The sequence below is a fragment of the Dama dama genome, chromosome 9 (genome assembly GCF_033118175.1).
Source record: "Dama dama isolate Ldn47 chromosome 9, ASM3311817v1, whole genome shotgun sequence".
NCBI lineage: Eukaryota > Metazoa > Chordata > Mammalia > Artiodactyla > Cervidae > Dama > Dama dama.
Window position 1 is genome coordinate 53,515,557 of NC_083689.1, and position 22,222 is coordinate 53,537,778.

Genomic DNA, 22,222 nt, shown 5'->3' on the forward strand with positions numbered 1-22,222 from the left:
GGCCTCCCCACTGTGGCCCCGCAGAGCGGGCTGCCTGCACGCGGGCGCCCAGCAAAGCCGTGGGCAGGCGGTTCACACACACCCTGGGTCTGCCTCTCTCCGGAGCCCCACTCCTGGCAGCCCAGCCTCCCATAATTGCCTTCTAAAAATATCCTTCTCCCACCCCCTACCTCTTGATTTCAAAATATTTAGTTTTCAGGGTATTTAAAATGAGAGCTGGCGGCTCTTCCAGGTCCAGATAACAAAGCTAAACATTTATGCTTCGACTGCGTTTCCCTGAATCGGCTCAGATCTCGGGCCTTGATATGGCAGCAGCGGGAGGGAGGGGAGTCAAGTGCAAGATGGATCATGTGTGGGCCTCTTCTCCAGGGCTGGGGGCAGGGTGATAGGCTCCCCCCACAGGACCTCTCTAGGACCCTTCCCTTGGTTGGGGGACTACCTACCGCTGTTGACGAAGAGCCGGCCCCTGACGGTGTCCTTCCCGAGGATGTTCTCAGCCTCACAGACATACTCCCCAGCGTCCTCCAACTTCACCTTGTTGAACTGGAGTCGTGAGTTCTTTCTGGTTAGGGAGGGGATAAGATGGGGAGAACGTGAGCTCCCTGGCGGTCACCGAGCGGTCACCTCTCCCAGCATGGCCACAGTGTCTGCGCAGGTGGATGGGAAGTAGGCTCCTGCAGACCAGCCAGTGCTGGGGTCTGGGTGGAATGCAGTCTCTGGAGCGGGAGGGAGACCCTGCATGCTCAGGAGAAACACAAATTCTAAGTCTATGGATCCTCGCATCCATCCCTTTTCCAGAACTGGACCTTCTTTGTAACCATTTTTCCAGGGCAGGAAACTGGCATCCTTTGGGAAGTCACAAGGACTTTAGCACCCTTCTCCCCAGCCCGCCGTGTCTCCCTGACCCTCTTCCAGCAGAGCAGCCACTAATTCACAGCCACCTCAGCCTTCCCTTAGAAGTGGCAGCCCCACCACTCTGGATAGATAAGGCCTGTCCCAGGTACCCAGAAAGGCCAATGCTCCATCAGGTTTCCAGGGCAACTGCGCCCAGCCTCCCAGTCCTCACCTGTGGCTCTCCCCTGCCTTGATGCTAGCCCTGCCACTAAGGGGCACTCTGTGGCCTCTTCAAAAGGTTTCACTTCATTTACTCAACAGATGTTTACTGAGTGCCCTCTGTGTGCTGGGGGCTTGGATATCTCAGGGAACAAAAAAGTCTTATCTTCAAGGCCTGACTTGACTCTCATGGCTAATCTGGAGGAGGACCAGGCAGGATTGATGGGAAAACTGAGTCCTTGAGGGGCTTCTGGACTTGTTTAAGAATGCCTGCCAGCAAAGCAAAGGCAGAGGTGAATGAGGAGCTGGAGCTGGTGAGGATGTGCGCCCCAGGCGGCTCATGGACTGTCTCCTGGAGCTTGATGCTCAGGCTAACGCCTCTGTGGAGGGCTTCGCACCCAGCCTTGCATGCCCAGAGCCGTGGGGCCAGGCCTGGGCAGGGATTCCAGTGCTGTGTGTGACTCCAGGGCACCTGGCCTGGCCTGTCCTCTTCTTTCTGAAGACCATGCCAAACCTTTCCTTCCTTCCGTCGGCTTCCCTGCACTTGCCCGCAGGTGCCTGGGCTCTGCAGGATCTGTTCATACCTCTCACCCCTCCCTCTGCCCCAGTGCTCTTTGGGGCCAGTCTGAGCTCCGGATAAAACCCTGGGGACCCCAGGGGGAAACAAGAAGTAGCATGAAAATTTCTTAACATGATGTAACTTCCTCCTCTTAGTCCTGAGTTAAAAAAAAAATCAGATTCCCAGAACATGCCTAGTGGGTTGCAGAGTGGTAGAATGGGAGCCAGCCCTGAAACCAGGGCTGGAGAAACAGAGCCATGAAGCTGATGGGGAAGGAGGGCAGTGAGCAGAGAAGCTGCACCAGGGACGGAGGAAGACGGCAAAATGACCCACATCCTTCCCTGAGCTGTGCTTTGGGGAACAGTCTCCTGAGCTCCTCCTCAGCCCCTGATGCTGGGCTCTTCCTGGACCTCCTAACTCTTGGATCCCCCAAACCAGCCTCCACGAGCCTATCAAATCAAAAGGTCTCGTTTCTGTGGTGATGTCCACACCAATGATACAGTGAGAGCTGCCTGACTCCCTTCCACCCCTCCTGGCTCATGCTGGTCTCTGTCTCCTTGGCCTGTGTCTGCTTACAACCCTCTTCTGTCAGTTTGAGTTTCTTCTCTTCATTAAACAGAGCCCTGGAGGCCCCTCTGGCTACAACAACATCTCCTTCCTGGCTCCTGCCTAAATAGATGCCATGGAGCCCAGCTGCCCCAGGACCAGGCTTCTCTAGCTTCCTGGCCACCAGCTCTTCCTTAACACTAGATGAGCAGGGCAGGGGCTCACCTGGGGTCCTCAGGGTCAAGAAGGCATAGGGGAGAAGACGTATGGAAATGGCACCTCACAAGAAGAAAGAAAAGAAGGAAAAATGGGTCATCAGCCTCGACCCTCAGGTGGCTGAAGGAGAAAACGTGTTTGGTGTGCCACATCTTTGCACCCTTCAGTGATACTTCTGTCCACATCACAGATCTTTCTGGCCAGGAAGCCATCTGCTGTGTAACTGGAAAGGAAGGTGAAGGCTGACCGAGGTGAGCTCTCTCCTTAGGCTGCCATGTTGGGTTCCCCGAATGTAGCCCAGAGATGCAAGGAGCTGGGCATCACTGCCCTTCACATCAAACTCCAGGTCACAGGAGGAAACAGGACAAGACTCCTGGACAGGGGGCCCAGTCACCCTTCAGAGCCCTTGCCCCAGGGATGAAGATTGGGTGAACTGAGGAAGTCACCCTCACCCCCTCCAACAGCACCCACAGGAAGGGGGGGTCACCATCTGTGAATAGGACTCCTCAGATTATTGTGTTAATAAATTGCCTTGATGTTAAAAAAAAACAAAGGTATAGAGGACACAGAGATGGACCCTCCTTGTCATCCACTCACAGTGAATACAAAGGAGTGACCCTTACACCACATCAAATGCAGAATAAGATGGAGCCAGGCTCATGGTTACCTGGAGGGATGGAAGCTAAAACCAGAAGGAAGGGCTTCCCGCATGGAGGGGTGTGAGGTCTGTGGAAAGGCGGGGGTGTAGGGAGAGCCCCTCCCCTTTGAGGAACCAGAAATAGGCTAGGGGACAGAAACCAGGGCCCCGGGTTTGCTGATTGCAGGCATCTTGGTTTACCAGCTGTGTGATGATTGCCCCAGTTCCAGGAAGGTGGCCCCAGCCTGGCACAAAAGGTTCTGGGGTCAGAGCTGAAGGGCGGGGCTCTGCAGCTAAGGAGTAGGGCCACCACATTCTCGAGTGCTCACTCCTAGCTCCATCAGAAGCCCCAAGCACTCAGGACCCCCCTCCCACCTTCCTGGCAGGCCCAGTGTCCCCTTGCTAGGCTGACCCAGGTCTGCCCCTGTAATAGGCGCCCTCCTCACTTTCCTCAGCCAGTTTTCTGCTGGCAGGGACCAGGGATCTGGGCGGCTGCCTCCACCCGTCCGCACGTTTTTCCCAGCGCCTACCTCCTGCTGCCTGCCTGAAGGGCCTGTTCTAGCCTGCCCCTCATAAACAGGGGAACACATGGTTCCGCCGGGTAAGGGCTCCATGCCCAGGGCTGGGAAAGAGGGCGGTCTTCTCCGGGTACAGGAAGGCTGGGCTGAGACACCTCAGCGGGACTGCCCCAGAGAAAGGCGGAGCCTAGTGGGAGGGGTGTCTCCATAGACCCAGAGTGATATTAAGACAGTGTGGGCTGGGCAGAATGGAGCTCTGGGAGGGCTAGAGTGTGCTCTGTGGTGTGGGAAGAGGAAAGATGACTTTGCCAGAAAGGAGACTCCTGCCCCCAGCCCCCAGCCCCCAAGTCTGGTGAAGTGTATGTGTAGAGCGGCGGTCCTCCGAGTCACACTGAGGGAATGGGAAATGACGGGGAGTAAGGCACTCTCCATCACGGCCCGCTCTTCCAGCCCATCGGCTCACTGCAGGGAGCAGCCCGGGGGCAGGATGGGTGAAACCAGGCAGTTTCTGAAACACGGCCAAGAGGACAGGGTCCTGACAGGAAGGGGGCAGGGGGCATACTCAGGCTGTCAGGGGGCCTTAGTACCCAGGAGGAGACCCAGAGGATACATCCAGGCCTTGTGTGGGGACTGGGTGCCCTATCTGTCTGCTGACACCAGGGCCTGACCAGGACAGTCACTTGTTCGAAGGCAAGGTCAATGCAACAGGTGTCCTGCCCAATCCTACATCCCCGGCACCCAGGAGAGGTGAGCAGATCCTGCAAGATCCTTGTCAGTTCACACTAGAAAGCAGATGACCTCCGCCAGGCTACACAAGAGACAGGGTGTGTCTGGGGGTGGTCTCAGAGGCTCTCACGCTGGGAGAAACAGCCTCCCACCATGTCGCGAAGCTGTGTCTAAGGCACCAAGGGAGGAGATGTGAGAGCTTGCTGGGGGCGCTCAGGAGGGTGACCCTGAGGGTGTGACATTTAAGCTGGGCCTTGGAGAGTTTTGTGAAGGACAAGGTGAGAGGAGGGGGTGCTGCCAGCACAGGGAACAGTCTGGGCCCGAGTCTAGGAGTCAGAAGCACCAAGCGGGAGAACAGCGAGACGGTGAGTTATAGGCCAGGAAGGGGAGCATTAGAAGGGCCCCACGGCCTAGGCTGTCCCTGGCATATGGCAGACTCTCAAGATCTACCGAGTAAACGAATGAATGATCAGATATGTGCCCTGTTAGAAAGACCATCCCCTGTCAGAGTCAACGGGGTCAGTGAACCTGTGGGCCTCTCGAACTGCAAACAAAACCAGGCACACGTTTTCTGAAGAAAGGGTAGAGGCCTTTACCAGACCCTCCACTAAAAGCTAGAAGAGAAACTTCGTGGAGGTGGGGACCATGTCTGCTCCAATCCTTGGTGTATTTCCGGCCTCTGGTAGAGTGCCCGGCACACAACTGCTGCTAAGCACACATACGTGTGAAACAGAAATGAATTCACAAAGGGGCCTGTGGCCTAGAAAAGGTGGGGAATGGCCAAGAGTGAGACAGTGGAGGACAAGAGGCTGGAGGCAGGGAGAGCAGAAGTGGGCGGGGAGAAGGAGGCCTCCTTTCTGAGACGTGGTGTCCACCTGGAGGGGACGGCACGAGGGCAGGCACTGGGCAGCGGGCAGTCTGGTTTTGCCACAGCCGAGAGGGAAGTGCAGCGGGGCAAGGCAGGGCCAGAGAGGACAGGGGGAGAGGCAAGACCAGGGCGTTCTGGATTAGAGGTGTCTGGGGCTTTTCCAGTAAGCGGCGGAGGTGACCTCTAAAAATAGTCTGCAATTCATTTGACCCAGAAATTCCCACAAAATCGTGCAAATCAAGAAGTTCCAATGTTTGTGTTCATTTTAAGAACACTGGTGAAGCCACCCAGGCTGTTAAGGGTATGCATATCCGAGAAGCCACCAAGTATCAGAAGGATGTCACGTTAAAGAAGCTCTATGTGCCATTCCATTGTTACAGTGGTGGAGTTGGTAGGTGTGCACAGGCCAAACAGCAGGGCTGGACGCAGGGTCAGTGGCCCAAAAGGAGCACTGAATTTTTACTGCACGTGCTCAAAAATGCAGAGAGTAGTGCTGAACTTGAGGGCTTAGATGTAGATTCTCTGCTCATTGAGCACATCCAGGTGAACAAAGCCTCCAGCCTGTGGGGCAGGACTTAGAGAGCTCACCGTCAGACCAACCCATACATGAGCTCTCCCGGCCACACGGAGATGGTCCTCACTGGAAAAGAACAGATTGTTCCTAAACCAGAAGAGGAGGTTGCATGGAAGAAAAAGATACCCCAGAAGAAACTGAAGAAACAAAAATGTATGGCCCAGGAATACACACTGCTAAAAAAAAGAAAAAGCAAACAAAAGTGAAAAAAACAAAAACAAAAGCAGATAAGCATGGGGAACCTCAGGGGTGGTATCTAGCTGGCAGTATGGATTTGGAACTCAGGAAAGGGAAAAAAAGCCATCAGACTAGAGATGGAGGCTTGGGGTCATCAGATAGGAGAGGGTGAATTCACCCATGGGTGGAGAGCTCTGGGTGAAGAGTGAAGCCCCAGACACAGGAAAGTTCCAGCATTCATGATGCCAGACAGAAGGGGTTCAGAGGCACAAGAGGATGAGGAGGAGGAGCACAAGGGGTAAGGAAGCAGGTGGCAGGACCAACGGCTGCTGAGGGGCCTGGCAGCCGGGGGGCCCTGGGAGGGCCTAAGGTCACTGGGTCTGTCAAGAGCTGCAGCCGCAGAGAGTGTTGGGGTTGTGTTTACAGGGCAGGTTCCCGTAGAGCAGAGGTGTGGAGGACGAGCCAGTGTGGAGTCAGTGGGCTAGAAACTTCCTCTGCACGGTGGTGAAGGGCAGGAGTGAGATGGGCAACAGTCGGGGGAGGAGGAACAGGAGAAGATGGCAAAGTGGAGAGAGAGCTTTTAGAGGAGAAGCGGTGTTAGTGGTTTGTTGAGAGAGAGAGGGAGAATTCACCAAAGAGAGGAGTTTGTTGGTGGCCCAAGGGCTCTGAGGGTGCGTGTGCAGGAGGGTGTGGGTGAGCGTGAGGGTCACATGTGGATCAGGAATGAGGATGAAGATTGGCCACATTGTGGACTGTTTGAGCATAATGTGGACAGCAAGGAGCATCCCCTCTCCTGACTTCTGCTGTCTCAGGGAAGTGAGGGGGAGGCCACCTTCCAGAAAAACAGAACAGGAGGGAGACGGGCCCCAATAGCCTGGGAAGCCAGTCCACTCTTCTTTCCAGCTTGCAGCCAGGCATGGCGGGGCAGTGGGAAGGGGTGAGGGGGCCTCAGAAGGTGACTTGATGGGCAACCTGAATTTCTTGCTAACTCCATTGACTGGTGACATCCCAGAAACCCTCCCAATTTCCCTTAGGAAGCAGTGTTTTTTTTAAGCTGTAAACCTTTGATCTGAACCCAAACCTTCTTAAATCACTTTCTATTTTCTGCCTGGACCACTTTCCAGGGTGATAGGTCCTGTCTTTGCTCCCTGCTCATGGAAAGAGGGTCAGAAAACTGCAAGCATCGCCCAGACCTCTGACCCCTTCCCTTCACAGGTTCAGACACTAAGACCGGAGGGTAGGATGTGTACATCCAGGGCATCCCAGCAAACCAGGAGCAGCCTGAGCCCAGACATTTTTTTCCATTGCTTTTGGTTGTGGGACAGGTTGGAGGGTCCTCTAGAACTATTTGCATTTTGGGGGGTGAGGAGGGAATGACAGCCCCTGGGGAGGAGCAGGAAAGGCTGGGGCGCCCCTCAGCCAGAGACAGAAGCCTACTGTGCCCTCAGAATCTGCAGAGCGGAGGCCAAGCTTGTTCTGCCTTCTGACAGCCCCTCAGGGGCTGTGAGGGGCAGGAGAGAGGTGAGGGGCTGCCCTTGGATCCTTGGCTTCTCTGTGCCTGCAGCCCGCTGTCTGACCAAGTTGGAAGAGAGACCACCTTCCACAGCCCAGAGACCCTAGACCTTTTGATTCTCTTCCCTGGAGCCTTGACTCAAAGACTGAAGACAATTTCCAAGTCACGGGGGAGCTGTCCAAGATTCCTCTGACACCAGTCAAAGCCATGGGCCCCTCCCCTCACCTGGCTCCCTGCTCAGTGACAGCTTGCTGAGCTGAGGAACTGGTGTATCATTACCCATGACCTCCTAGACACATTATAGATCAGAGTCCTTCACCAAAGACTGCCCAGTGGTGGGCTTCAGACCCTGCGAGTCCTTTGAAAAGTTTTATGGACAAGATGGGACTTCACAGTTAAAGTTGACTTTGACAATCTAATGGCCTTCAACCATCCAGGGATGTTAATTAAGTGGCTACCGTCTGCAAGACACTGGGGCAGAATGCCAGAGCTGGAAGGAGAAACTGGGAGCCACAAAAAAGGGGGATGGGAACTGGTTCTGTGCAGGAAGGAGGTAGGGTGGCTGGTGGATGGAGGGAGGGATGTTGCTCACCTGCCATTGCCATACTTGATGCGGATGTCCCGGCTGCGGTTGAGCTCCTTGCCGTCCTTGAACCAGCGGTAGGAGGGCAGAGGGTTACCGGCTGCTGCCTCGCACTTCAGCGATTGCTTCTCACCCACCTGTCCCGTCTGGCTCTTCATCTTCTTCAGCTTGGGCCGAGTGGCTGTAGGGGTACAAGGCAGGAGTGAGTGTGGAGGTGGTGAGACAGTGCCAAGCATACACAGTGGGGAAAGGGCCACTGTTCTGGGCAAGGTGGGGTTTGATCCTGGGGAACCACCCTTCCTGGTGCCGTTTCCTAGTTCAAATCAACAAGCCTTCACCAAGGGTCTGTGATGCTGTCAGTGTGGGTACCACCAATGGAGAGTTTTCCTTCATGCCTGGAATGGTTTTCAGAGTTATATACACATTAACTGATGAAAATAACCCTGTGAGTTCACTGCAAGGATGAAATCCACTTACAGATAGGGAAAACTGAGGCTCAGAGTGAAGTCACTTCCCCAAGGGGATGGAGCTGGAATTCAAACTCAGGTCTCCTGGACTTCAGTGCTCATGATCTAATTCTAGTCCCAGACCTGCAGGCCCATGCTGGACCCAGAGACAGGTGGACCATAGTGACAGATACAGCTCCTGCCCTCAGGAAGTCCAGTCTGGCAGAGGAGCTGGAACCTGGCATCATAGCAATCATGGAGGCTTTGGGATGCTGAAGCCCAGAGGTGTGACCCCGGTGCAGGTTGGGGAACAGCTAACTCAGCTGAAAGCCAAAGGATGGGGGAGCTGGAAGGGAGGGAGGTGGTCCAGGCTGTGGTTTATCAGAATTGCAATGGTCGGTGAGGTGAGCTGACCTGTATGTGTGAAGTGGCATGGCTGTGTGTGGGGTGGGGCCGGCTAGACTGGGGGGCATGGGCACAACCAGGGCTGCAGGGCTGCATATGTCAAGCTAAAAGGCTTCTCCTATTTGTCTTGAGCACCATTCTATTTCCACATGCCCCAGTCTCCCATGTTTCATCTCCTTGCTCCCCTCCCTCTTGGAAAAGGAACAACCTATTAAAAAAAGAAAAGAAAAAAGTACTCTGTTCTTAGGAAGGTGATGGCAAGCCCATGTTCCCTGCTGGGGTGTGTAATAATTCCACTGGGACAGCCCTCGGCGGGACACCAGTGCCTTTGTGTGTGCTCTCATTTGGTCACTGAGCTCTGTAAGGCAAGCGTCATGCTGACTCAAAGGGTGATGATGACATTCAGGTTAAGAAACTTGGCCAAGGTCACATAGCCAGGCAGCCCAGAGCTGGGACCAAAGCCCAGGTTGCCTGGATGCGCAATGTGTCAGGGTTGCAGCTGGCTGGTGTCTGATTCCGTAGCCTCAGTATCTCTGTTTGAGGAACCTGATTGAAGGTAGGGTCTGCTGGGGCCAGAGAGCTGTTTAGTGACAGACAGACCCCATGTAGGCCATTGGTCCGTCCCCCGCCACCTCAGAGCCACAGCTTGAGCTGGCCCTGGATAAAGACAGATGAGAGGGCCTGGCTATAGATGGGGGCCTCTCAGTGAACCTAACCCCGGGCTGCTGCTTTCAGTAGGGAGTAGATGAGACTGGGAGCTTTCCTGGTGGCTCAGCAGTGAAGAATCTGCCTGCAATGCAGGAGACACAGAAGACGTGGTTTCAATCCTTGGGTCGGGAAGATTCCCTGAAGGAGGGCATGGCAACCCACTCCAGTATTTTTGCTTGGAGAACCTCATGGACAGACGAGTCTGCCAGGCTACAGTCCCTGGGGTTGCAAAATGTCGGACATGACTGAAGCTACTATGCATGCACACACAGAGAATGGGGTGCATGGAAAGAAAGGGATCCCAAAGCCTTAAAAATACAGTACATAGACTCAAACAATGGTGCATGCGAAATGATTTTGTTCATTTTTGAAACTTAAAAAACATAAATGGATAAAAGAAGAAACTAAAATCATCCATTATCCCAGAACTCATAAGCAAAACACACTCATACCACCCCTACACATCTATTTTTAAACAAAGTGGGACCAGTGCCGGTAACATATTTCTTTGATTTAATGAAACACTGTAAGCCTTTCACCTTGGCATTAAGTATTAATAACAAATAATTCCCAAATAATAACAAATAATTCCCAAGTTACAAGGCACTCATCTCCAGAGAGAGGATAAGAGATATTAATTAAGAAAATGGTTCCATGAGCAGCTCAGTTTGGGAAACCTGCAGGTAAACAATAAAGCAGTCTCTTCGTCAGCTTCAGTATGATTCCCCAAGTGAGAGTCCTGGAGCTTTTTGGGGAACCCTTAGTAGCATTTCAAGGAAGTAAAGTTATTTGGAATAAGTTCTATAACCTAACTTGTGTGTGGGTGTATTTTATAGGTATATAAATATTTTAATAAATATTACATTCACATGATTTAAAATTCAAGAAGTGAAAAATGGTATATGACTTAAACAAGTCTTCTTCTGATTTCTGACCATGGCCCCACAGTTGCCTTTCTAGGAGGCAATCAATTCTATCAGCTCCTTTTATATCCTTTCAGAGATCTTTTAAGCATAAACAAAACCCCCTAGGATTCACACACAGTTTTTTTCTGTAGCATCATTTTCAAGGTTACATAATACTCCTATATGGGTACACCATAATGTAACCAGTTCCTATTGTGGGGGAATTTAACATACAGTCTCCCCTGCCTCACTACACCTCATCACAAACAAGCCCAGAGGAATATTCTTGCAGCTCTATCCAGTGTATATATTCAGTGCTCATCATCCTTTGTATTGATACATATCCAGTGTATTCTGCTTTATGGGCAGTGAGGCTCCTGACTCAGACTTCCTGAAGTCAAATCCAGGCTTTGCAACTTGTTAGTTCTATGCCTCTGTTGTCGTTGTTTAGTTGCTAAGTTGGGTCCGACTCTTTTGCGACCCCATGGACTATAGCCTGCCAGGCTCCTCTGTCCATGGGATTTCCCAGGCAAGAATACTGGAGTGGGTGGCCATTTCCTTCTCCAGGGGATCTTCCGGACTGAGGGATGGAACCTGCATCTTTTGCATTAGCAGGCGAGTTCTTTGCCATCTGAGCCACTAGAAGTCCTTAGGCCATTGTCTTAATACTTTTGGGCCTCAGTTTCCTCAGAAGTGATAAAAACAGCTCCTACCTCATGGGATGATGACTAGGAGGATTATATGCGATAAGGCATGTAAAGCCTGGCATGCACAGAGCATTTAAGAAAGGTTGGCTATTACTGTTATTATTATTCACAATTATTTCCTAAGGCAATCTTCCTAAAAGTGGAATTGCTGCGTCAGAAAGGGGTGCGATCTTCCTTAGTTTTACATGTTGCCAAATTGTGTTCTGGAAAGGCTGCACCAGTTTGCTCTCCCACCAGTGAATGACGGTGCCTGTTTTTTCCACACGCTTACCAACACTAGGTATTATCATGTATTTAATCTCTGCCAATTAGCTAGGCAAAAGATGATGCCTCTTTGTTGTTTGATTTGCATTTTCTTGACTCCCCCTGGTGAAGCTGACTGCTTTTGCTAAGTATATTGGCTCATTGTATTTCTTCTTTTTGAATTGCCTATTCTTGTCTGTACTGTTTTTCTATCCGGTGCTCATCTTCTTACTAATCTGTAAGAGTTCTTTATAAATATTAAGGCTGCTCACCTTTTGCTACAATATTTTCCTCTAATTATCTGCTCTTTACATTTTAAAATGCTAGTTTATTGTTTTGGGTTTTTTTTTTTTTTTTTTTTTTTGAGGTTTTGTGTGGTTTTTTGTGTGTGTGGAGGTTTTATGTGTTTCAATCTGTGGGACTTTCTGGAACTTCATTATTCTAATGTGACTGAAGCCCTGCCTCAGCACCCTTCCCCCTTGCCTACACCCCACCATCCTCCTATTGCTTGCTCTGGGGACCCCAGTCACTCCTTATCAATAATTGTCAACCCTAGATGCTAATGAGAACCAGATGGTAGTAGTAGTGGTGAAAGTCACTCAGTTGTGTTTGACTCTTTGCGACCCCATGGACTGTACAGTCCATGGAATTCTCCAGGCCAGAGCACTGGAGTGGGTGGCCTTTCCCTTCTCCAGGGGATCTTCCCAACCCAGGGATCGAACCCAGGTCTCCCGCATTGCAGGTGGATTCTTTACCAGCTGAGCTACAAGGGAAGCCCAAGAACACTGATGTGGGTAGCTTATCCCTTCTCCAGCAGATCTTCCCAACCCAGGAATTGAATCGGGATTTCCTGCATTGCAGGCGGATTCTTTACTAACTGAGCTATCAAGAACCAAATAGGAAGCTTTAAAAAGTATGTCAGTTCCTGGGACGTTTTCCTGGACATTCTGAAGCAGGACCTGTGAGAGGGGGTCCAGGTATGCAGGTTTTAAAAGTCCATAATAAATATGTAACATACTCTAAGCAAAAGCACATAAATGTGGAGCTCAGTGTCTGGCTGCAAGATGAACACATCTTTACAGTTGGCTTGACTCCAAGGTTGGGTTGGCACCTAGTGATCTAACCTCTTGGTCACCTGGTGACCTGGTCACCCACAACAAGGCTCCACCCCCTTCTCATGAACCGAGGACACAGAGAGCTCTTCTCAGGTTCTGAGGTGCCTGCTTTCCTTGCTTGGAGAGTGTTGATATTCCCTGCAGTCCTGAGGTGAGGGAACCCCCTGACCCTCCCCTCCCGACCCAGGCCCCCTTCCTCTGAGTGAGCCGGGGTGGGGGATGGGGGGGTTATCTGGTGGGAAATGGCGGTGCTTCCTGACAGGAGTCCCGGTGCAGTACTGTGCCCTGAGCCCGTGCCTACTGCTTCACAGTGGCAGTGATGGTGGCACAGAGACTGATCCAGAGACAGCAGGCATGACACCAACTCAGAGGACCCAGGAAACAGGGGGCTTCAAGGTTGTTCCCTGCCACCATGGGAAACCCAGGACAGCATTTCAGATCGTAAGGAGCCACCCCATCTAGTGAGACCCTTCTGTGATTCAGTTACTTCTTGACAGTCTTCTTACTTCAGAACAACCCCATCTGGTTCTCCTGTTCCCCATTCATTCATTCATTTACCCTATTACATGCCAGGCACTGTCCTGGGTCCTGAGTGTATAGTAGTGAACAAGGCAGATAAGCTTCCTGCTCTTATGAAGCCTGCATTAGAGTGAGGAAAATATATAATAGCAAACAATCTCAGGAAACATGAGGCCAGAAGGAGCTCCCAGATAAAGGCTTTGAGCGGGGAATGAGCTTAGTGAATTTAAGGGATAATAAAGGCCTAGGTGGCTAAAAGATTCTGGAAGACAGGGGAGCCTTGAGAGTAGGCCTGGTGACTGACACGAAGCTGTGTGAGCGAGGATGAGAAGTCTGAGTTTGTTTTGTCTCCCCACCCCCAACTTCCTATGTGCCTACTAGAAAATTTTAAATTATCTATGTAGATCATATTATATTCCTATTAGCACTGTTCTAAAGGATGACAAAATAAAAACAACCACACATTTGAATCATGCTGTGTTCTTTATGAAGAATCTTCTTTTCTATCTCTTAACGATTCCCCACAAGCATCCTCTGAAATACTGAGAACTATGTCTCCTTCTCTAGCAGAGTCCAATCCTGGTCCCTGTTCTCAGACATCTTAGTTCACGGCTCTTTGAAAGTCAAGGATGGGTGTTTTGAAAGGAAGAGGACCGTAAGAACAGGCTGCACTTTTTTGCTTCAGGCAAGTCCCTTGGAGAGCCGGGTGGCAGCTCAGGAAGCACACCCTGCAGGTGGCACTGGGAACAATGCCCAGGGGACCCCTGCACCCTCACTCCTGGGCCTGGAGCCCTGTCAGGCTTTCTGCCACGAGGAGTGTGGACAACCTGGCCAATATGGCCCTGCAGCTTTGTAGATGTGATGGAAGGTATCAGAACTTACAGGCTGGGGAATGACATGGTCTTACTTTCCTTTCTGCATTTTAAGTTTGTTCTAATCCTGAGCTGCCATTGCTTCTCCCACTGCATCCCATGGATTCAGTACCAGATGCTGGGGACACCTGGGACAAGGTTAAGAGGCTGTGGACACAGCAGATCTTTGAAGGGCTGAAGATGGAGCTCACAGGGCATCAGACATGAGGGGGCCAGCTCCAGCCTTGGCCTGGGCATCCTGAGTGGGGTCTGGTATTGTTTGGATGTCTTTTATGGCCCAGGGCCCAGAGGGCAATGCTAGTTTGTGGTATGCGGACCACTGCACTGTGTCTCTAGAGTGTCGGGGTCAGAGCTGAACCAAGCAAAGACTTCCTGGGGTGGATTGGATCTGTCAGGAAAAAAGCTGAGGCAACCCAACTGCATTCATGGAGTGCTGTGTGCCAGACAGAAATGACCTAGCCTCTTGTGGAGTAACGGCTCCCACCCACCAAGGAGCTTAGCTTGTCCCTCTCTGGTACTGTTTTGTTACATAAGAAATACATTTTTGTTGTAGAAAAATTACACAATACAAGGGAAGAGAAAAGCACATTTTGATCCATTCAGTTACCATCAGAAAGAAAACCACTGACAACATTTCCAAATACCTCATGCAAGATTTTTCTTTTGAAAACATTTTATATCCCAGTTTTCTTGGTTAGCATATTATAAAGGCATATCCCCAAATCTAGAAATACAGATCTAAATTATTTTTAAGGCTGCATAATATTTCATTGTTCAGATGAATCTGTTTGTCTCCAACGTTCTGCTGATATTAACAATACTGCCATAAACTTCTCTATAAATTCAGCTTTGCGGCTAAAGGGAGGGGTTGTCACAGTCCTGAGAGTCTGTGAATATTTCCCCACAAAGAGAGGAAATCCTCAAAGGCCTAGCACGCAGGAAAGTGGACAGATGAGAGGCATTAGGTAGAACAAGAGGGAAATCTGTGCTCGAAAGAAGGGAGTGGAGATTCCCAACACCCTGCTTCCCCGGGGCTGTGCCTTCCCCACAGGGGAGGGGCGGGCAGCATGCTGATGGCCTAGGTGGTCCTTGGGTGGTAGTCAGCCTGCCCTTCATGCCCCTAATGTCTCCTCCGCAGACCAAGCCCTGAGCTCCCATCCTCCTTGAGGGGTCACTTTGTTCACTTCCTAGTCCTGCCACTTACGGACCACCTAAACAGCAGGACTTGGGCTTCCCAGGTGCCTCAGTGGTAAAGAATCTGCCTATCAATACAGGAGACATTGGTTCGATCCTTGAGTCAAGAAGACCCCCTGCAGAAGGGCATGGCAACCCACTCCAGTATTTTTGCCTGGAGAATCCCATGGACAGAGGACCCTGGCAGGCTACAGTCAATGGGATGGAGAGAGACACAATTTAGCTGCTGAACAACAACCAAAGAGCAGGACTAGGGCTCTCAGGGTGTGGGGGTATGGGGAGAGCTCCTCTGGCAGTTTTCTAACAAGAGGAAAGTCTCTCAAGAATGACCCATGGGTGCATGATAAGTCTCTTCAGTTGTGTCCGACTCTTTGCGACCCTATGAACTGTAGCCTGCCAGTCCTCTGTCCATGGGATTCTCCAGGCAAGAATTTTGGAGTGGGTTGCCACTCCCTCCTCCAGGGCTCTTCCAGACCCAGGGATCTAACTCATGTCTCCTCAATTGGCAGGCTGTTTTTTTTTTTTTTTTTTTTTACCACTAGCGCCACCTGGAAAGCCCCAAGGATGACCCAGGTCTCCACAAAAAGACCTCCCTTGAGGAGGGGTCCTGTAAAACGTGCAGGCACAGCTCAGTTGCCACAGTTGGGCCGTGGTTATGTGGGGGCTTCTGCTTTCTCATCACTTGATGCCAAGCCAGGGTGTCTGGCCCACATCTGTGTGACAGGGAGTCCCCAGAAAGAACCTCATTGAGGTTCTGAAGATAACACCAGTATGGACTACCAGGGGTGCTCCTTTCCCACATCCCAGCCCCGAGGCCAGGTGGTACCGCTGCTGCCAGCAGCTTGACCTCATTCCTCTCGGCAGTGGGCGGTGGGTGCGGAGCCTGCAGAGATCTGAGAGCAAGACAGACGCCCGGGACAGGGCCAGGCAGCCCAGCCAGGAGGACCTGGCCCGGCCTTCCTCCCGACAACCAGGGGGCAGGGGCAGCGGGCTCTTGAAAAGGTTAATGATCCTCACTTCATGACTAAGGCTGAGCAGTCCCCTTTGTGGGGCAACACCTAGAGACAATGCAGCCAGCCTGCCTGGCATCAAAGTCTCCTACTGGCCTGCTGCTGGCGGACTGTGGGCCAGCCCCCTCCCCACCCCTCTCCCACCCAAAGAATGACTGCGACCTATGGGAGGTTAATTACAGACTCCAAGTTCAAATGAGGAAGAAAGAAGAAACAACAACAACTGAAAACACAGCTGGTTTAAGGGAGCACAGAGCGCCTGCACTGAAACAGGCCGTCAGGTATCTCTCCCCAGGGCCGACGGCAGAGCCATTTGGTATCCACAGGCCAGGCTTCACAAGGGGAACGCGACTCACTGGGCCTCTTGGCTTTCCCTGAGCCATCTTTCCTCAGCCAACCATGCCCAGCCTGGTGCCTGGGCTTGGCCTGCCTCTTCTCACATCATTCAACAAATGTCTACCTCAGTCTCTGTGATGTACCAGGCACCTACCAGCCATCAGGGACATGGTGCTGAGCAAGGGAATGTGGCCGCTGCTGTTGGGCACCACTGAACTGGAAGCGGGCAGAGCCTCCCTGGGTGCGCCTGTGAAAGCCAGACCAGACCCAAAGGCTGTTAGCTAGGCAGGCCAGGGGCGTGGCACCTCAACTATAAGGCGAAGAAGAGGGGCCAGGGCTGGCTGGGGATGGAGCTAGAGCGGGGAGGCAGATGCTGGTCCATGAGTGAGGGTAAGAAGGGGAGGACATGAGGCTTGGCAGTTCCAAGACCAACAGGACGGTTCCTGCCTTAAAGCCTCATCTGCCCATCCAGAAGTACCCACCCACTGATACCAGAGTGTGACGTCAGGGCGAGAACAGGCTCAGCCCGACCACCAGGGCCGACACTGTGTCCATCCTGGCCCCCAGCCCCTTCCCCCAGAAGCCCGGTGGCCTCACAGAAACGCCACCTACTGGGGACCCTCCTAAGACAGGGATGCTCAGCCCTGGGAGTCAGGCTGGTATACCCTGCAGTTCCTCACCTAGGCCCAGGGCTGAGACGTGGGGACACGAGCCGCAGAGATGGGGGGCTGCGGGGGACATCACCTATGTCTGGGGAGACTGCACATGTTCACAGAGCAGAGCCACCACTTGCTGGGGGTGTACACAGCTACCCAGCACGGATGTACAGAGTCCCTGGTTCTTACCAGTACTTAGGGCACAGGCCAGACACCTAGAGTTGGCACAGAGGAGGCCGTGCTAACAGAGGAGACACGACACATCTCCCAATTCTCCAGCTGTCTGCCTGTGAGTAAGGAGTTTAGCCTTTCTGGGTCTCAGTTAACTCATCTATAAACCACACTCTGCCTGTTTTAGAGGCTGGGGTAAGAGAACGCTCTCTATGGAGGGATGGAAGAGACTACCATCTCTCTGGCTTATGGAGGCAGAGGGAGGGACAAAGCAGAGATGACAGTCTGGGGAGGCCTTTACCAATTGCCCAACTCTGCTTAATCTCCTCAGTGGAAAAGGATGGGCCCTGGCCTCCAGAGAACCCTCTGGAGAAGGCCTAAGGGACTAGGCCATCCCTTGCTTGAGGAAGGCAGAGAGAGAGAGCTGAGGAAGGGATCCCAGAGCCCTGTTCCCCTCTGGGACAGGTCTGCACTTCCCACCTCATCAGCCTGGCTGGAGAAAGTTGTTCCTGAGGCTCCAAGTGAGGGGAAAATGAAGTGGGGGTGGAGAAAGGGGAGTTACTTTATACACCAGACAAGACTGGCTTGTCAAATTGGGTTGCAGTGCAAAGCTGCACGATGACCTCAGGGCCTCTTTCTGAAGGGTTTGCCAAGCTCATTAGTAAGGAAAAGCAGCATCTTTGTATTAAAACAAACAGACCTATGATGGAGTACAATGTCAAGTTCATGTGGATTCTTAAGATAAAACAAAAATACAGGAAATCAGAGAAATGTTGGGTTTTGGGGGAAAGGTCTTAGTTCGCCTCATACAGGTAAAGCCTACATGTGCACCAAATGTAGATGCCTCAGTGGGTGCGGGGGGCCCACGTTGCCAGAGGCCTGGCCACCCTCCCTGCAAGTTATCCTTGGAGAGTCTTTGCCTCTGGAGTCTGGGAGAGCTGAGATGCAGTCCTTGTGGTCCAGATTAGTGAGACAGAGCGGGGTTGGAAAGAACTTACCCTAAAACAAATGCTGCCTGGATCTTCAGTCACTAGCTCATGCACAGCATGTGGAAAACCAGTTTCTCCATTTTTTTTCCTCCAGAGACTGTTCTTTATCCTGGGTTCCCTCTTTCAGTCACCTTGTCATCTGTGACAACTCTGTGTTTCTCTTGACCTTCCCCAATGGTGGAGACCAATCACCTTCCACCAAGCCTCACACTCATAACCCTCCATTGTCTGGGGTTCCGGTGACACTGCTCCTCAGCCCCCAGTACCACTCCACTAGCAGTGAACATGGGGAAGATTCACCTCTGCGTGCCTCTCCAACACTCAGAAACCTTCTTTGGCTCCTTGATGTCTGTAGAAGGGAGGCTGCTGGTCTGCCTTGGCTGGAAGCCAGAGCCTTCAGAGGGAGCTTGCTCGGTCAGTGAATGGACCCCAACCCATCCCTGTAGGAATTGTATATTCCAGGCTGATCCCCAAAAGAACTTGCTCTGTATTCTGCCTGCCCCCACGCCCTCTGTGCATGCCCCCCACCCCCACCATGTCCTTCCCCCACAGAAGCACCGCTGAGAGTGTCAGAGGCTGGAGGTCAGACTGGTCTCGGCTTACATTCTGGTCTGCCCAGTGTCCTGTATAACTAGACAAGTTACTTAACCTCTCTGAGACTTTAGTTCCTTGTCTGTAAAACAGAGATAATCTCACCCACCTCTTAAGATTGTGGTGTGAACTGAATGGGGATAATGAATGTCAAGAATTTAGCACAGTGCCTGGAAAAGACAGACAGCTCAACAACTGGCAGTTCTTCTTAATCTAAATCCCTTGAGATCACCTCAGATGCCACCGCCTTCTCTAATCCACCCAGCCTCCACCTCGCACAGACTCTCTGCCCTACAGGGTGGCTTTCTACCTTGGAGGAACCTGGGTTCTTATCTTTCTAGACTATGGGGCCCTTGGGGAGGGGACATGTAGGAACATAGCTAGATTCCTGGTGTCTGGCACCAAGCAGGCACTCGCTCACCGATCACTGGCCCAACAGATGAATTAATGATGTAAGGCTGGGCTGTGACAGATGAGGTCTCACAGTGGTCCAGATCAGGACCGCTGCCAGCACTTGGGAGGGTGGAGTCCTTTGATGGCTAATCCCAGGGCTCTTTCCCACCCAGTGCTCCTCCACAACTCGGTCCTTGCCTTCCCCCAAAACAGGGACCTGCCCTAGGACCACAGAGCAGATGGCGTAGTCGGGGCCTCGCTGAAAGACTACATACTCAACCCACCAGGCTGCTTGAGTGCTGAGGGGCCTGTGGCCATGGGCAGGGGGCTCAGTCAGGGCAGCCTCTTGCCATGAGACTGCTCTTCCTCAAATCGGAGAAGGTGCCAGAGCTGTGCATGTATAGGGGTGAAAGAGCTTGTTAACAGCCTCCTTCACGGGTTCACTCAACCATGTGCCAGGTCCTCACTTCAGGAGCTGAGGGTCATGTAACACAGTCTCCCTGGTGGGGATTCTAGCTGAGTGAGGGCACTGTGATGGGGGGGCCACTGGGGGCTGTGGGGACACAGACATACACCTCCCTCTTCACCCTGAGGGCCAGGAAGGGCTCTGCAGAGGAAACAAAGCCTGTGCTGGGCCTGAAGGGTGACCGAGAGGAGGGAGACCGTATTCCAGGCAAATGGTTCAAAGGCTGGCCGGGGCAGGAGACCACGTGGCCCTCAGGGAACTGAGACACGAGGCATGGTGGGCAGGGCAAGGGGCCGAGCCTCAGGAGCTGTTGTTCTCTCTCTGGCCTGTCTGTGTCTGTGCTCAGTTGCTCAGTCGGGTCCAGCTTGTTGGGATCCCCTGGACTGTAGCCTGCCAGGATCCTCTGTCCATGGAATTCTCCAGGCAAGAATACTGGAGTGGATTGCCATGTTCTCCTCCAGGAGACCTTCCCATCCCAGAGATCAAACCCAGGTCTACTGAATTGCAGGTAGATTCTTTACTGTCTGAGCCAACAAAGAAGTTCTCTGGCCTGGTAGCTGCCAAACTCTTTACCTCATTAGTTTGTAAACTTCTCTGGGCCTCAGTTTCCCCATTTGCACAGGGAAGGGACTAGCCCACGAGCTCAGATCCAGCCTTGCCCAGCTGCGCCAGAAGTCACAGACCTCTGGTGAGGCCCAAACTCCAGCCAGAATCCTTCTAGAGTGCTGCCAGCTGGTGAGCTGTCTGGAGACAAAGCCTGCGTGCTCTCCACCCACCATCACCATGCCCATGTCCTGACTGATTGGCTGGGAAGTGGAAGGAGCCCTGGGTGTCCCCTCCCCTTGCCACTCCTTCTACAAACTGGTGGCGGCTGACATGCCTCAAGAGCGGCTCTGGGAGACCAGGTCGGTCTCCTGCTCAGAACTCTTCGCTCCATGCTGTTTCAGAGAAGTCTGAACTCACCAGCCTGACACTCAGAAAGCCTGTTTGACTCTGCGGTCTCTCTCTCTCTTACACACCATGTTTAGCAGTGTATCTTTGGGATTGTACTTTATTTCCCAAATACCCTCTGTTGTGCCCTTCTTTAAAATTATTTATTGCTTTGGCTGTTCCAGGTCTTAGTTGTGGCATGTGGACTCTAGTTCCCCAACCAGGGATTGAACCCCAGGCCCTCTGCCTTGGGAGTGCAGAGTCTTGACCACTGGACCACCAGGGAAGTCCCTGTTGCTCCCTTCTCAGCCCACAAGGTGGCGACCCCATTCCTCATACCCCTCACAGCCCCCCAGGATGGTGCCTGGCACAGGCACTGTGGGACTGGCTCTGGCCTGGGAGGCTGGGCCACAGCTTAATCAGCAGTTCTCATGCTTCAGCATGCATCATAGCCAACCAGAGGGCTTGCTGAAACATACATGCTGGCCCCCATCCGCACAGTTTTTGATTTAGGTCAGGGGGTGGGGTCCAAGAATTTGCATTATTAGCAAGTTCTAAGTTTATGCTTTCCACCAGGTCCCCATGGACTGAGACATTCACCTTTTGCACAAGGGGTGCAAAAAAAAAAGGACCTGAAAACTGCCCAGACTGATGCTAGATCCCACTGGGCTCTCTGGACCCTGAGCTTGGCTTCTGGCTGGACTACTCGACATTAATACCCTCAGGCTTCCCAGGAGCTCCTGACTGTCGGTGCCACCTCAGGGCCCTGGGCTGCCCCTTGGGTCACTGCGCCCCTGTTCCTGTTCATGCCTTGCTGCCACCGTCACACTGCAAGCTCCCTATGAAGGCAGGGACTCAACCTGCTCATCTCTGCACCCTTCAAGCCTGCCCCAGAACCCAGGAAATAAATATTTGACCAGCTGTTTGATAGGAAGGACCTGCTCCAACAAGTGGACCAACAAACAGAGCCACCTATGCCCCTACTGGTTTTTCTTGGGGGCCCAGACTGTGGAAGAGCCCAGAGTCAGGTGGACTGTGCATCGCAAGGCAGGGCGGGGGCAGACCTGAGCCTACAACCCCATGCTGCCACTAAGTCATGCTGGATCACAGGCAAGTCATGGACTCTCTCTCTGCCTCAGTTTTCTCATCTGTAAAGTGGGGATGATAAAATAGTACCTAAACTTCATAGAATCAGGACTGACACGTAGTAAGTGCTCAGTAAATGACATCTGCCTCCTTTCTCCCTGCTCCTCTCCCAGCATCCAGCTGTAAGCAAGTTGGGCATGAAATGTTCCTACCTCTTGGAAGGTCCTTTTTCATCCTGGTGAATTCCGGCTCACCATCCAGGCTCAGTTCAAATGTCACTTTCTCTGTGAAGCCCTCCCTACACCCTCCCTCCCTTTCCTTATCATACACCGCATGTATGGAACCATACATTGGAACCACTTGGTTCCAATCACAGGCATTTGTGTAAAGCTCTGTCTGAGCTTCCTGAGGGCAGGGGTTCTGGTTTACTCACATAGGAGGAGCTCCATGAATATTTGCAGAACTGAACACACTACAGGCACATGCCATTTGTATAGTTGCCACGTGGCC

At 52.3% G+C, this 22,222-nt stretch overlaps 1 protein-coding gene and 1 pseudogene across 5 annotated transcripts in view; one reads left to right on the forward strand and one right to left on the reverse strand.

Annotated features, from left to right (window-relative positions):
* Window positions 1-22,222, reverse strand: part of NRG2 (neuregulin 2) — a 187,810-nt gene that overhangs the window by 33,216 nt on the left and 132,372 nt on the right. For all 5 annotated transcript variants that reach the window (XM_061149429.1, XM_061149426.1, XM_061149427.1 and 2 more), the window contains exons 2-3: window positions 7,980-8,151; window positions 444-562 (exon numbers count right to left, since the gene is read on the reverse strand). In XM_061149429.1, coding sequence (XP_061005412.1) covers window positions 444-562; window positions 7,980-8,151 — 291 coding nt within the window. The remainder of the gene's footprint in view (window positions 1-443; window positions 563-7,979; window positions 8,152-22,222) is intronic.
* LOC133061529 (small ribosomal subunit protein uS11-like) lies at window positions 2,422-3,559 on the forward strand (annotated as a pseudogene).